Source organism: Pezoporus flaviventris, unplaced genomic scaffold (assembly GCF_033815535.1).
Source record: "Pezoporus flaviventris isolate CSIRO_AGI_PZ_B2104156 unplaced genomic scaffold, CSIRO_AGI_Pfla_v1 ptg000001l, whole genome shotgun sequence".
Taxonomy (NCBI): Eukaryota; Metazoa; Chordata; class Aves; order Psittaciformes; family Psittacidae; genus Pezoporus; species Pezoporus flaviventris.
In genome coordinates, this window is record NW_026892549.1 from 30,925,785 (window position 1) to 30,940,800 (window position 15,016).

Sequence of the window (15,016 nt, forward strand, 5' to 3'; positions counted from 1 at the left end):
GAAGAGAACAGCTCAAGAATCTTGGCTCAGCCTGGGCATATTTCCTCCTAACTCTGGCTAAACCTCAGCACGAACGGCTGGACGGAGGAGTCAATACGAAGCCGGGAGGGAGGCTGCAGAGCTCTCCACCAGGACTACAGCAGAGCTTGGAGAGGCTGAAACCATGCTTTTCCTTTGGGTGCTGGCATTCATTTTAGTCCTGCAGGAGCAAGATCTTTTAGGTAAGTGATTCCAAGCTTGCAAAGCAGAAACTGTAGCTTAGCTGTAGCACGGTCAAAGCTTTTGCATACGGTGGGAGGGGGAGGTAAAGAATTGCTTAGTGTATAGGTTTTATGTGAAGGTGACACAGGTATGTGTTGCAATTCTGTAGGAATATTGTTTTTAACAGGAAAAACTCAATTTTTGTGCTATTAAGCGTGTGTCCTGGAGGCATATTGCTTTGGTTGAGATTTTTCACTTTTCATGGGAGATACTACCACTGTATTTTCAGAAATTTAGGAGCACATTCAGGTGCTGCTGCCAGTACCCGGCATTTCCATAATTACTGTCTGGCAGCCTTCTTAACATACACTCTTGGAAATGAGATCAAAGTTCAAGGTGAACAGAGAAATATTTTCCTTGATTCAAACCCTTCTTTTAAGGTTTGTTGGTAACAGCACCATGTCTTCTATCTTCTGCTTTGGATTACTTATCCCTGAGACTGAGGCGCATAACGCCTTCTTCAAATGCCTTGGGAGTACAAACACAGAACATCTGATAAACTTGCATCTGAATTTTACTTTCATTAACAACAGATTAGTAATGGAATAATTTGTAATCATGCTGTGATGGAATAATTTGTAATCGTGCTGTAGCTGAGAGTGTGGCTGAAAGCTATTCACTTTGGCTAGTTCAAGGGTTTATAGTCCCCATGTAACCACAAACCTGCCTTCCCAGCCTGTTTGCATTACGTGTTTTCTGCTATCTGAGGCCCAGCTTTATTTTCCCTCGGCTCTTGCCTCTTGACAACACACAGTGTTTGTATTTTGCAGCAGGGTAGTAAGTTTCCATTACAATCAAAACACTTCCTGAAAAACTGCCCCCAAGTCCTAGTCACTCTTCCTTGCCTTGACTCCCTCCCATCCGACTGGCTTTGTAATGTTTAGCAGTGATGGACTGAAATATCAATACCCTAGCAAGGACACTCTCACTTGTTTTCACCCCACAACTACTTGCTATCCTTTTGTGAGTTTTGTCAGCATCACAAAAAGAAAAAAATCAAAAATTGTAAATTTAAAGAAGAAGAATAAAAAATGCTAGAAGACCATTTTTTGCTTATTCCCAAAAGCATGGTTTTAAGCTGAAATCATTAGCAAATCAGATAAATCCAGCTAAAAGGAATAGTACCTGAATAGTAACTGCAAGGGAGACTAGTAACCAGTAACATGCCAGGTGGTAGCTATTCAGTCAGGGAATCATTTTTAGCGTCTCAGTGGTGTACAGAAAAGAGGGGAAATTGTGCCTGTCACAGCCAGGGCTGTACCCTGTCTAGCTGACAGGCTTAAAAAAAAGTCATCCCCACTTTCCCTTTGCTACTTATGAGTGGGGGAACCTAACTTTTAATCTCCTTACAGGTCCTCCCTCCCAGCCCCCATGGGTTCCTCTTAAAATGGTTCACAGTTAGCCAAAGCAGAATCTGTGTTTTAATTCAGCCATTAATATGAACAGTCTCATAGTCATAGAGCTCAGACTCCAAACAAAAGGAGGAGAAGCTGGTGTGAGAGTTGTTGCTGAATACATGAACTAGCTGCCAGAGGAAAATAAGTCTTCAAACAAGTTCTTAGACTTAATTATTAGAAAAAAAACTATGAGGATATTCTTTCATTGAACTATCATATTTCTTTCTACTACCATAACTGACTCATATGCAAACTACATAACCACAGAGCTGACTAATAGGTCACAGCCTCACCTCACCAGCTCCCCAGGACTGCATCTCCTATTACTAAACACAGACCAAAACCCATACCCTCATAAAATTGAGAAACTCTTTATCCCATGATACCCATGGTCATCCTCAAATTGATGGTGGCATCAAATACTCATGTATCTCACATCCTCCATTCTCAAACTAGATTTGCGGTCACCCATTTTACGTAACTTACATTCTTTACACATGCTACGACATGGCTCCTTTCTAAAATGGTTCATCTCTTTCACACACAAGCATGTCCTATATGGCTACCGGCTAAAATCCTCGTAACACTTTGCCTTAGTTTCCAAAACAAATATATATTCACACAGAAATAAATACAGTATAAACGGAGACTTTTTCTGCATCCCAAAGCATCAGAGTAACCCTCTGTAAGTCACAGCACAAATTAGCATAACCTACCCGCAAATTGCATAGCTCACATCTCAGTTTAGTTCCCCGTAGTCATTCTCCATTGCAGCAGCAAACAGGAGAGCATATTCCCTGACTGCTGGAAACATAATCCAAGCCAACAGCTCTCTTACAAGAACATTTTACTGTCATCCTCCTTCCTTTGAATGAAAATACACAAAACTTCAGTGCTTCTTACAATCACAAATATGGTAACACATCAGAAGAAGAAAGTGTTTTTTCAAGTTGTAATTTTGCTTTTGGCAGATAGTGATGGTAGGGGCCTCAGATTTTTCTGGGGCTGAAAAAAAGAGTGCCCACTGGCAGCATGAGCTACCTCTGGCCTTGTACACTCCCTCACAGTCTCCAGTGCTGGGTTAGTGAGAGCTGAAGCTCCTTTGTGAAATCAGAATGAGACAGATCATGACAGCAAAAACTTTGTCCAAACAAAGTAGTTTTAAGCAGAAATACATGGCAATTATCTCCTAATCAGGATGAACTTTTATCAAGTCCCATTTCTGATTCTGCATATTTCAGAGGCACAGGTGAGGCGGGGTACAAACAGAACATATCACTACGTTACACTCGCGTGTAGGTTGATAGGACAGACAAGGTAGAGAAGAGAGAACTGGTAGGTTGATATCATCATCCACCTTCTTGAATTCAATACATCCCACAATGCATGAGATTTCCTCTTTGGTCCTTCTCCTTCAGGGAAAAAAAGAACTATAATAAGTTCAATCTTAACTGATCTAGGATCTGAAATGATATTCATAGTAGCGTATTCTACATCTTGATAAACAGGGTATGAACTGAGTTTGCAAGTTTAGAACTTTACTTCCTGATATGGTTATTCAGCTTCTAAAATGAATATTAAAAGCAATTGATTTCAAGGAAGAAACTTATTTCAGGATGCTTTCATTATCATCAAAGGCTCATGAATCTCAGATACTAGAGGAATCCCTTGGATTTTGTTCCATGTTTGAAATCTTTCCAAAACTTTGCATTCAGGTAGCAGTTGAAGTACACTGTGAATGTACACATAACAGATTGATCTCTAAACAGTCATTAAAAACTTTAAACATACCTTCTTGAAATCATTAAAAAAAACAACAACAAACTACAAACAAAAACAAAACAATCCCCTATCCCCCAAATTCCAGAAGAGCTTTTTTGCTGACAATTCTTTGTCTAATATACAATGCTTACTTTCCATCTCCCACTTTGGATATTCCACATTTGCCCTGTATGGAATTTGTAATATTGTCCTGTCATAAAAGCTACAGCCTAATAAAGGTGTGATCTCTGCTTTGATCTCTGCTTATATGTTTACACATGTAAATATATAAGCAAACTCTTGCTGTTGCCTCCAGTGTAAAACATAGTAAGCTGTGACAGTATATAAACAGCAAATAAATCTTACATATGTATTACAATTACTGCAGTCTTTCTGCAATCACTGAAGGCAAGTATTCCCTTATCTTTAAGCAACTAGAAACTCAAAACTCTAGAAAGAGGTTCAGAAGCGCATAAATTACAGGTAAGCATTGGGCAGTAGTTTATGGGTTACAGCCTGGAAGATGCTCTATGTGCAGTTAAAGATATGCTCTTGAGCATGTAAGAATTTGAAGACAATTGATACATTAAAAAGCATTTCCAATACAACATGTTCTATCCAAATCAATTATCTTTTGTGTCCTAACAATAAAATTTGATACAAGTTAAATTATATATATAATACAGCTTAAAACTGATTTGGGCACACTGGTGATGATGAAGCCAGTAGTGGTACAGAGAGTTAATCCAATATTCCATATCTAAGTATGCTAACATAATTAAGGGCTGACATAGCCAGAAACTAAATTTGATGCCTTTGAGTACAGTCCCCAGAATTAAATGTGACTAACAGTCTTGGCTTAACTTGGTCTTAGATCTGACAATAACTGATAGCATTAGTATCAGCTCAGATTCAAAGCAGTTGAGCCTCTCCTGTATTCAACTGCAAGTTAACTTCACCAACTACTTTTGTAAACTATGTAACTCCTTGAACTAACACTTCAAAGTTATACATAACTGTTTGTCCTGGGTTCAGCAGTAGCAGTCATTTTTCTCCTTCTTGGTAGCTGGTGCAGTGCAGTGTTTTGACTTTCAGCTCGGGAACAGAGCTGATAGCAATGTTTTGGTTTGGCCAAGGACTTTGTGAGCCTCATGCTCTGCCAGGGGGGAGGGGAAGCCAGGAGGAAGCAGAGACAGGACACCTGACCCAAGCTAGCCTAAGGGGTATTCCATACCACAGCACGTCATGCCCAGGATGTAACTGGGAGTTAGCTGGAAGGGCTGGGAGACTGCAGGGTTGGAGGAGGTATCGGTCTGTGCTTGGTCGGGCTGAGGGGGGCAAGTTATCTGTTGGCTGGTGGTGAGATGTTGTATTCTCTTCCCTTGTTATTTCCTTTATCATTATTATCATTGGTGGTAGCAGTAGTGATTTGTGTTATACCTTAGTTACTAAACTGTTCTTATCTCAACCTGTGGGAGTTGCATTCTTTTCGATTCTCCTCTCCGTCCCTCCGAGAGCAGGGGGAGGGCAAGAAAAGGGGGGGAAGTGAGCGAACGAATTACCTGACTGGGTTTAAACCACGACACTGTTAAAGTGGAGTCCAATACTTACATTTAGACAGGAATAATTTAAGCAAAGATCAGCAAATCCCCTCAGAGGTCTGTCGCATTCTTCCCAAACTGGTTAATGGGTTCACCATTTGAACTTGATACTCAAGTTCATAACTTTTTTCCTACTGGAACATAAATCCATTACTACTCCATTTTCTCATTAAAAGTTATCTGACCACCTTATGCCATACACTCCAGGAATAAAAGGATACTGCTAAACATAAGGCAGTGCAAATAAGAACACACAGCATAGCACATTTTCTTGAAGAGCTGTACATGTTCTCCTTTATTCCCTTTAGTCTGTCACATGATTTCAGCCTTCCTTATTTGCCATCTGGTTCTTGTTTCAATCTCACTGCCTTTCATTAGGCTTGTGGCCTGCTTAGTTTTACCCCTCCCCTCCCTACTGAGCAAACATGAACTTTCAGTTAAACTTTCAAAACCGCACGGTTCACAGAATGGTGCAAAAGGAATTTTATGGACTTTAAGGACTCAGCCTGACCTTCTCCATAACACAGACCAAAGAACCCAACCCAGTAATTTCTTTTTCAAGCCTGTAACTTCAGTTTGACCAGCAATGCATCTTTAGGAAGGATACTTGCAAAGCCCTTTCAGATGTGTGTGTCTGTGTACTTCAGCTCTGTCAGTCTTAGTAACAGCAGCAAATGACAGTGAAGAAACAGTTACTCAGGTTTATTCTGATGCTTAAAATGAGCAACTACTTGGGTGATCAAAATGAACCATTTAACAGCATCTGGATAGACAGAATCCTGATGATCCTAGATGAGGACTTCTTCAGGGAGTGTGCAGAAGCAACATCTTGTGGCGCTGGGGGAATCTATATACAGGAGGCAGAGGAGCTTCACCAAGAGTTACTCTAAAACCAAGGCCTTTGCTCTTAACCTGTTTGCTAAGATTGTTTCAGTTATTACTTCATTGCTCTTTCTATCCCCTGCTATAAGATCAAGTTCTGTACAGTCAGGCTGACCATGATACATACATCTTTACTCTTCATTATGCTACTTCTTTCAAACATCAAGCATACTCTTTTATTAAACATACCCTTATTAGCAACCAACTCAGAGATTCTCCATTTTCCTGCTCCACCTACTGGTGTCTGACTGTATGACAGCATTGGTTAGTTAGAACTACCCACCCTCATGGGCACTATCAACATAGCATAAGAGACTTAATCAGAGGAAAAAAGGTGCAGGTTGTTTTCTTATCTTGAGCAAGAGAGCTCTCATTCTTGATAGAAAATAACTACCGATATATCAAATAGAATGCACTTCAATAATTGAATGCCTTACTTGCAGGAAACATGAGGTGGGATTTTGCAAATGGGAAATTAACTGAAAGATAATGTTCTTTCTTGAAAGGTAACGTGTCTCTGCCATATTGAAATGTTACAATAAATACCTGCCTGAAGTAATCGTTTGTTTGAAATGAAATATTTAAGACATTGAAATATGCCTCCTACACACTTGCTTAAGCTATCAGAAATTGCAAGTACCCACACATTTTAAATATGTAATTTATACAGTATACAAAGAACAGGTTACTGTTAAAAGCTCTTAGCTTTAGAATTTGCTGTGAAAGTTTTCTGCATTTATGCATATGCTTTGACAACACAGGCAAGTAAAAACTGTAATTTACATTTTTAAAATGCTTCCTCGGCAGCAAGAGAGCAAGTACACTGAAGTATCCTAAAAGGTGTTTTGCTTACATGGCTTCTACTGCAGCCTTCCACTCTTCACTTCCTTTACAAGGTGACTGCTATTATCATGTGAGGTAGAGATGCTGCTGGAGAAGGTCAGTGCCAAAGGCAGACCGTGTCATTTTCTTTCACCAACTGCAATACAGAGAAGGGCAGCACTCGTAAGCAACATGTGATTCTCTTTGAGCATATGGAAATTATTGCTTCAGCTGAATTGTTTGACCATAGTGACCCAGATACATGCCTTATTTACAAGGGACCAGATGTGTACTGTGAGCAGCCCATCCTAGAGATAAAGGCTGTGGTTAAGAGATAAAGCCAGACAACAAAATAACAATCAGGGATTTTAGCAGCCAAAGCGTCAAGCCAGGTCTCAGAAAACAGAAGGAAACTACACTGAACAAGCACTGGCTGCCAGACAGCAGCAGCAACCACCCACGTCTGGTACTCTGCTTTTCCGGCATGGTGGTGAAGGGGCAAGTGCAAGACCACCTCTGCTTTGGTGTGAAAATCACTAACTAAAGACACAGACACACAGGCTGTAGCTGAGAGGGTTTCTGCTTCGTCATCCCCGAGCCACCTCCACACTGTGAGGTCTGGGCATGAGACATTCTTTGGTTTCTGCTAACTCTTTACCACTTGTTAACAACAGCTATCAGGTACTTCCTGAGGCACTTACGCTCAGACTGCTTCTCAAATTCTTTAGGCACTGTGCGAGTCCTGTGGTTCTGAGTAACATCTTATAGTCCTATCAAACTTGGGTGAGACACATCCTCCTCCTCTGGTAAGCCTATTATAGTTTATAACACAGCAGTGCACCGAGTGTCAGAAAGCTGTCTGTCTCCATGTTAGAAGAGACAACCCCATCCCAAGGAACAAACCACCCCAAGGAACCAAGTACTACCAAGTCCTGCATTTCACAACACCACCTTCACACCTAGTTCTCTAGACGTGCATGTGCCCGCATGTTAGTGCTTTGCCAACCTCACAGTGAGATGCAACAACCTCACCTTGGCTGTACATACCTATCATGGCACACCCGGCTTTGAAAAAATGACAGTCATCCATCATCTCTAACCTCCCCATCTACATACACCTGCCTAAAGTAGCAGTCAGGCGAATGCAGAGGTTTGTGCTGAATGAAGTCCTCTTTCACATAGAAGGGCTAAGCTAAAGGACTGATTAAAGTGGCAGTTTGGGTTAAGACCGTACATAGTTTCTGCTTCAAAAAGTCACTCTGCAGATTTAAGGTCCTGTACAGGAGAGGTGAAAGGAGCCCCTGCGCAATGCCAACACACAAGCCCGCCATGCCATTTAGGCAGTTTGGAAAGGCCAGCATGGGTCAGAGTCTGATTAGGGCACGACAGACTTCTGCTTCTCCTGCAGCACCAGAGCTCTGGCCTTTCTTTATGGATCAGTATAATAGAAGATGCATGACCAGAGAAGCAGCCAACATTAACTTTAGCTAGCCAGCATTAACCCTCTTGCACTCCCATTTCTAGGGAACAGACAAACTAAACATGTAACTTACGCTGGCCTAAAGCTCCTTTAACAACCACATACAACTGATGATGGCCTTCTCCCAAAGTGTCTACCCAACCTTGTGATGCAGGCATCTATAATGAGGTTAATATAGTCAAAAACAGCCTCCTGGGGGATTCGTCAATTTTCTGATTTGCCCTTAGTCCACATAATGATTTATGCTGCCTCTTTTCACAGTTCACTTAGATCTGGGAATATTCCTATCAGTCAACAACCAATCCACAGTTACATCATCACCATGCCTTCTGCTTGCCCTTGTTCTCTCTCCAACACTGTGGATGGCAGTTCAGCATACAGCTGAGTCAGGCCATCAAGGTTGATGCTGAGAGATAGAGCTGGAAATACTGGAAAGGTGGTTATTTATTAATCTCTGACAGTAAAATGGAACTTGCCTTCCCATTCTTAGGAAAGACAAAGTTTGTAGTCAAAAAGTGGCCACTGCTTTGTAACCTCCATTTCTAACACAGAATTTCAGTATCTCCGTGTTGTTCCAGTCATGATGGAAAAAAAAACATGTAAACAAGAAATAATTTTGCAAAGTAGCATGGTTCACTTGAGCACTAAGTTACAAGGTAAGAACACTCCTGAAACACCGACAGGGAGGAGGCAGGAGGGGGCCAACTGCAAAGCAGTTTTAAGTACCTGCTGTATTTCATCAGTCTGCCTCGAACAGGTAGATGTAAGTCCTTAGGATCCTATCCTAACAGCACCACCTCCTGGTGAAAGTACCAAAAAGCTCCAGGATCAAAATCCAACAAATGAATAATTAAACATTCTCTCTTCAGCTCTGCCAAAACAATTTCTAAATAATGCCTAGTACATCGGATCGTATTTTAATCCTCTCCCCTTCCCCCCCTCTGGCTTCCAATTTCAAGGATACTGGATATTCAAGGATACCATTCCAACTCCGAGTACATCTCTCACCCCATCAAACTGCAATGGCTATAATCCTTACTGCTGTGTTCTCCATCATCGGATACCTGCACTCCAGAAATCTTGGAAGAGACCTGCGACGAAACACAGCAGCAGTTCCAAATCACTGCTCTCACACAACAGTAATGAAGACAGAATTAGTTGATTTTATGTTTCTTTAGTGTTCTTTGTAACACAAGCTCAGGGGTTCCTCTGCCTCTGTTACAACCAAACAACTTAATGAGTTACTGCTGCTTTCCCATTATCATAGGTTCCTCAGGAATCAAACAAGAAGAAGACCTAACTTTATATGGAGCAAGATATGCTATCACTTTAGTGGGTTTTAAAATATGCCATTACAGTTCTGTGTACACATATTAAAAACTAAATGTTACTGACTGATACACAAAAGCTATGAAAGGAAATTGGCTACATTAAAGCACTGACACCAGTAGGTACTAACCTTTCATGGAGTAGAACCTGCAGAATGAAACATTCAAAGAACAAGAGTTTGTGAGTACTGAGAGGTAAATAGGTAATTGACAGAGATAAGTGCCTTCATATGTAGCAGCATATATGGGTGACTCGGTCAGTAAATGGCACGAGCTGTACACATTTTTATTGTTTCCCTTCTCACTGCAAAATCGGACTGTTATGAACAAGTTTCTGAAACTGCAGAATAGACAGCTATTATCCATTTGGAGTGTAAGTGGATGAACTTATTTACTCTTCAAAGCTTTATAGTACCAGCTGCTTCTGAAGAAAGTCTCAAAGAAGCTGATGAGTAAGGCAGATCTTCTCAGCACTTAGATTGTATACTTGTAAGAGACTGAGTTACAGTCTATAAACTTACACTACACAGGTAGGAAAAACCAGATTGTGTGAAACAAACACATACACAAACAAAAAAAAAATACCCCTGCAAGAGAAAACACCTTGTTCCAACCAATCCTGACAATGTGTACAGGCAAGGAAACACTCACAGCACAAGGGTATACGTGTAGTTATTGGGAGATTCAGTTACTACCTGGGACTCTTACATTTGGTTTCATAAACAACGTTGTTTAGCAATCAAAATACCACTTCAGAAGTCAGAAAGGTAAGGACTGCTATTAAGAACCTCCTGCTCATTAAATGTGGCTATTTTTCCAGCTGCTACAGACCCTGTCAGTGTGTTACCTGGAAGTCTGGGAGGAGGAAGCTGGTGTAACGAACATGATGCAATCCACAAACGCTTAGATATTATTGAAGAGGTACGAGCTATTGCACTAGCTCCTTGACCTTACCAGAGCTCTGCCCCATCCTTTTGACCAAAGAAGGAATGCTGCTTCTAGGCACTGTCCCTTCTTGATTTTATTCTATTCCAGGTCTGACTGTTTTTTCAGATGTCAGTTTACAACTCTCCAAAAAGCCGGTTAATGCAAGGCTCCCCCCAGGAAGTGAAATTATGGGTGATTCTTTATACAGAGGGGCTGCAATTTAACTCTTGTGAAACAAAGTTTTAATACTTCATGCCACTAGAGGGCAGCATAAGACAAGAAATATTTATATCTTTATAGCTATAAATATTATAAATATATAAATATTTATAAATATAAATACATATATTTATATATAAGATCTTGTCATAAGACAAGAAATATTTATATAACAATATAAATAAAATTAGCTGTTAACTTTAGATTTGCACTTTTGCTAAGAAATGTGGTTCATCTCCTTCCACTTGACCTTTTGACTATCTCCTTCCCCCATGTCTCCCTTGTTTTCATTAGAAAGTAATAAAAACAGTGGAGCATCTAGAATCAGAAGTCAAATCGCTCCTCAACATCATCAATGAGACAACATCAAACATCCCCATTGCTCCAGGAACCCCACTTATAGACATTTTGGATGGTAAGTATCTAGTGGGATTTAAACGAAGTTGAAAACAGTGTTGTATATGTTACAGCCAAATACATCATCTTTTATTCTTCCAAGACGTGAAGTAATTCCCTCATTGAACTCAGCGCAGCTAAGGCCCCAGCTGAAATACTGGGTCTAGTTTTGAACACCAGGTTTCAACAACTGCTAAAGGTAGGGGGGAAAGGGGAAGGTGAAAAAAAAAATCCCGCCAAACAAAACACCCAGCCAAGGAGCTGGATACATAAGCTACACAGAAAGGTTGTTAAATTGGGAATGTTTAGATTAAAAAGTACTGAAGTAACCCACCAGAACAAGTAAGGCTGCCACAAAGATGAATGGTGTGTTTTCTTCCCCAATGCAAAAGGGAGTAAAACAAGAAATAATGCAGCAAGAAAGATTCAAGCAAAACACACTGCAAAGCTTTCTTACAAAGAAAGTGAACCACTGATATGACTACAGTAAATCCGGTTCCTCTCTGAAAGGTTATGGGAGATCTGGTCAGCTGGGACATGGAAAAGGTTGAGGTACTCAACAACTTTTTTGCCTCCATCTTTACCAGCAAGAGCTCCAGCCAGATTGCCCAAGTCACAGAAAGCAAAGGCAGGGACTGGGAGAAGAGCTGCCCACTGTAGGAGATGATCAGGTATGAGAACATCTAAGGAACCTGAAGGTGCACGAGTCCATGGGACCTGAAGAGATACATCCACTGGTCCTGAGAGAACTGGCAGATGAAGTGGCTAAGACACCATCCATCATATGTGAGAAGTCATGGCAGTCTGGAGAAGTTCCTGCTCTCTGGAAAAAGGGAAATATAACCCCCATTTTTAAACAGCGACAAAAGGAAGACCCAGGGAACTACAGATGTCAATTTTACCTCAGTGCCTGGCAAGATCACAGAGCAGATCCTCCTGGATACTATGCTAATGCATATGGACAGTAAGGTGATTGGTGACAGCCAACATGGCTTCACTAAGAGCAAATCGTGCTGACAGATTTGGTGGCCTTCTACAACAGGATGACAGCATACCAACCCAGCAATTCTTCCCTGTGAGGGTGGTGAGGCACTGAAACAGTTTGCTGGGAGAAACTGTGGCTGCCCCATCACTGGAAGTCCTCAAGGCCAGTTTGGATGGGGCTTTGAGCAACCTGGTCTAGTGGAAGGTGTCCCTGCGCATGGCAGAGGGTTGTAACGAGATGATCTTTAAGGTCACTTCCAACCTAAACCATTCTGTGATTCTGTGACTGTGGTTTTCCCAGCAACGGAAATGTCAAACAAGCATCATACCTTAGAACAGCAGGACAGACTAAGCAATCTCAAAATCTCTTTCCATTTTAAGATGATTCTTTAAAGTGATTCTCTAGTTTCATGTATGGCAAATGAAATAAGAGAAGGCAACAAAACACAAAAGAAGATATTGGAAGTACTACTGTTTTGATAGCTTAAAGCCACATAAAACATGTTCCTGGATAAATATTTTTTGATTAAATTAAATTAAACCACAACAGAAATAATTTTGTTAAGGCCACCTATTCTACACAGCTTCTTACACTGCTCTGACCATTTCATTCTCAGCCCAATTATCAATAGCTCATTTTACACCATGAGAGACACTCCTGGTGGAAAAACAACCTCTTGTGGAAAAGTATAAGCAGCTACCCACAGCCATGTTTATGAAGCCAGTTTCATCAGTGCTGGGTTTTTCATTTGTTTAAGACAGCTGTACATGGGTACATACACATATGCATACTCACATTAGTGAACTTACGTGATATAAGGCTGGCACAAAGTAGACAGCAGGAGAGTTTATGTTTTATTTTTACTTCTTTCAGTTGGCTGTATGGATCTGGTCACTATGACTGAAATGTCCTCACTAATTTTGTTATTCATTAAGATTTCTAGTCTTCTGTGAAGGGCAGTTAATAGGTAATAATTAAGTTACACCACTGCAATGGTAATTTACTTAAAAATATTCCAGTAAAATGTTAAATTTAAAATGAAATTCCTAAAATTAACCAAGGCATATTTATAGCACATCAATGGCTTAAGAATTGCAAATAGGACCTTCCTTCTGTGATAATGGTAAATCAAAGTGACAATTCCTCACTTCAAAGTAGCCAATTCATGTTTTAAACAATGTTTACCCACAAAGATTGATCCTGATTTTGTAACAAAAAATAATTAACATCAACTCTTCTCCGTACAGATACCAGCTGAGCACTGCAAAGACGAAACGGCTGAATGTAACAGTGTATTTGTCATGAAGAGTTGCACTTTGATAAACTTGAGCATGGATGAACAATCCCCAACTGTAGTTTGCCTTCTGTGAGTCTGTGCTTTATAATAAACAAGTACTTGCTTTTAGACACTATTTCAAAGCTTTATATTTTAAATCTTTCAGCAGCCCACTTTATCAAAACTGCATTTCAAATACAGCATTCTCAGTAAGAAAATGAGATCAGGTGGGGTCTGGGACTAAAGCACAGCTAACTTCCCAATGAAGATACTCTTTCAGCTGCAATTTCTTCTCAAGATATGCTTAGACTGTCTGACAAAAATGAGTGTATGGAGTTGTCTGGCTTTGGACATAAGTCACGTTGCTGCCATTGACCAAAACAGGAGTCCTATCTGCATGCCCTAGTCAGAATTGGGTCTAGTCAGAAGGTGTCATTTGGACACACAGCCACCTTATTATGTAATCTTTACACATTTTTGCTCTAGTGACAATGCCACTCAGAATTAATTCCAACATTTGTGCCCATGACACCCTCAAGTACATTTTCACTGACATAGCTCCAAATCTCTTCCCCCTCCTTGTACTTTGTTTTCTTTACATGTTTCTATTTCGGGAACAAGAAGTTGAAGAGATGTCATCCATGCTAGCAGAAACTAAAAAATCAGAGTTACAAGAGTCAGAGAAATTACAACACGCAAAATGAAAATACTGAGCAATAAACTACCGGTTACCTATATCACATACAGACAATTGCTCATCCACAGCACACAAGTCCCAGGCTCTCGTCAACACAACTATCTGAGTAATTCTGTGGATTCAAGCAGAAAACTTCTGTGTCCCACTCAGTCATCACTCACAGATAAATCAGCATCAACACTAAAAAGCATAGTCTGCAAAGAGAAGATGGCTTTAATTTCATAATATCTTCTTACATACATATATTTAAGGCACAATCCAAAACCTGAAAACATTAACCATAGAATCTCTACTACTGTGAACATTACTATTGCCTTGTGAGAGTTGCCCTTGTGAGAATGAAATGTGGAACACATCTTCCTTAAAAACAATCAAGGAAAGAAAAAAAGGAGTTGACAAAACTTCTTTAAAACAGTCTTAACTAGACACAAAACCTAAGGCTGTTCTCTCCACGTATCAGGGAGCTGGCAAGCATGAATCCAACTCTGCATACAATATATATATATAAAACGTGCATTAAAATGACATGACTGTTCATACAAAATAAAGCTTAAATCATAAAACTGTGACTTTTTTTTCCATAAAACAAGTATACTATTTCAACATAATATAAGCAAGAAAGAAATGACAACCTGCCATTCAAGGACTGCTGAGAGTACTATACAGAATCCTGAGCAGATGACACATAAGCTTGATATGTATTTTTTTCTTGGCATTTATTACCTACTATTTTTGAACTGCAAATATAGGCAATATTATCTTTAAAGATGTAATTGCTGTAGGAGAAACAGGTAATTGCATATTTACTTCTAGAGAAAAAAAGATGTTTTAAAGTACAGCCATGAAAATGGCAGCTTTTTTAAAGAAAAGCTCAAAGCTCCATTTAGTCATTTCCACCACACAACTTGAGAAGGATTTTCCGGTAGTCTCCTGAAGTATCACCCTGAAAAGGAACCCAGAAGAAGAAAAGTTGAAGACTTGTGT

General features: G+C 40.1%; 2 protein-coding genes across 5 annotated transcripts in view; one reads left to right on the forward strand and one right to left on the reverse strand.

The window, feature by feature from the left end:
• The first annotated feature begins 9 nt into the window (after window positions 1–9).
• PLAC9 (placenta associated 9) lies at window positions 10–13,464 on the forward strand. The gene is made up of 4 exons (XM_061450463.1): window positions 10–221; window positions 10,353–10,453; window positions 10,973–11,093; window positions 13,307–13,464. Exons 1-4 carry the CDS (start codon window positions 164–166, stop codon window positions 13,315–13,317), a joined length of 291 nt encoding a protein of 96 aa, XP_061306447.1. The 5' UTR covers window positions 10–163; the 3' UTR covers window positions 13,318–13,464.
• Window positions 13,465–14,234: 770 nt separating this feature from the next.
• ANXA11 (annexin A11) overlaps window positions 14,235–15,016 on the reverse strand; it is a 192,673-nt gene continuing 191,891 nt past the window's right edge. For all 4 annotated transcript variants that reach the window (XR_009742867.1, XM_061450431.1, XM_061450422.1 and 1 more), the window contains one exon: window positions 14,235–14,975. Coding sequence is in view for 3 of the 4 variants with exons in the window: in XM_061450431.1 (XP_061306415.1) it covers window positions 14,916–14,975 (60 nt within the window). In the remaining variant the exon portion in view is untranslated. The remainder of the gene's footprint in view (window positions 14,976–15,016) is intronic.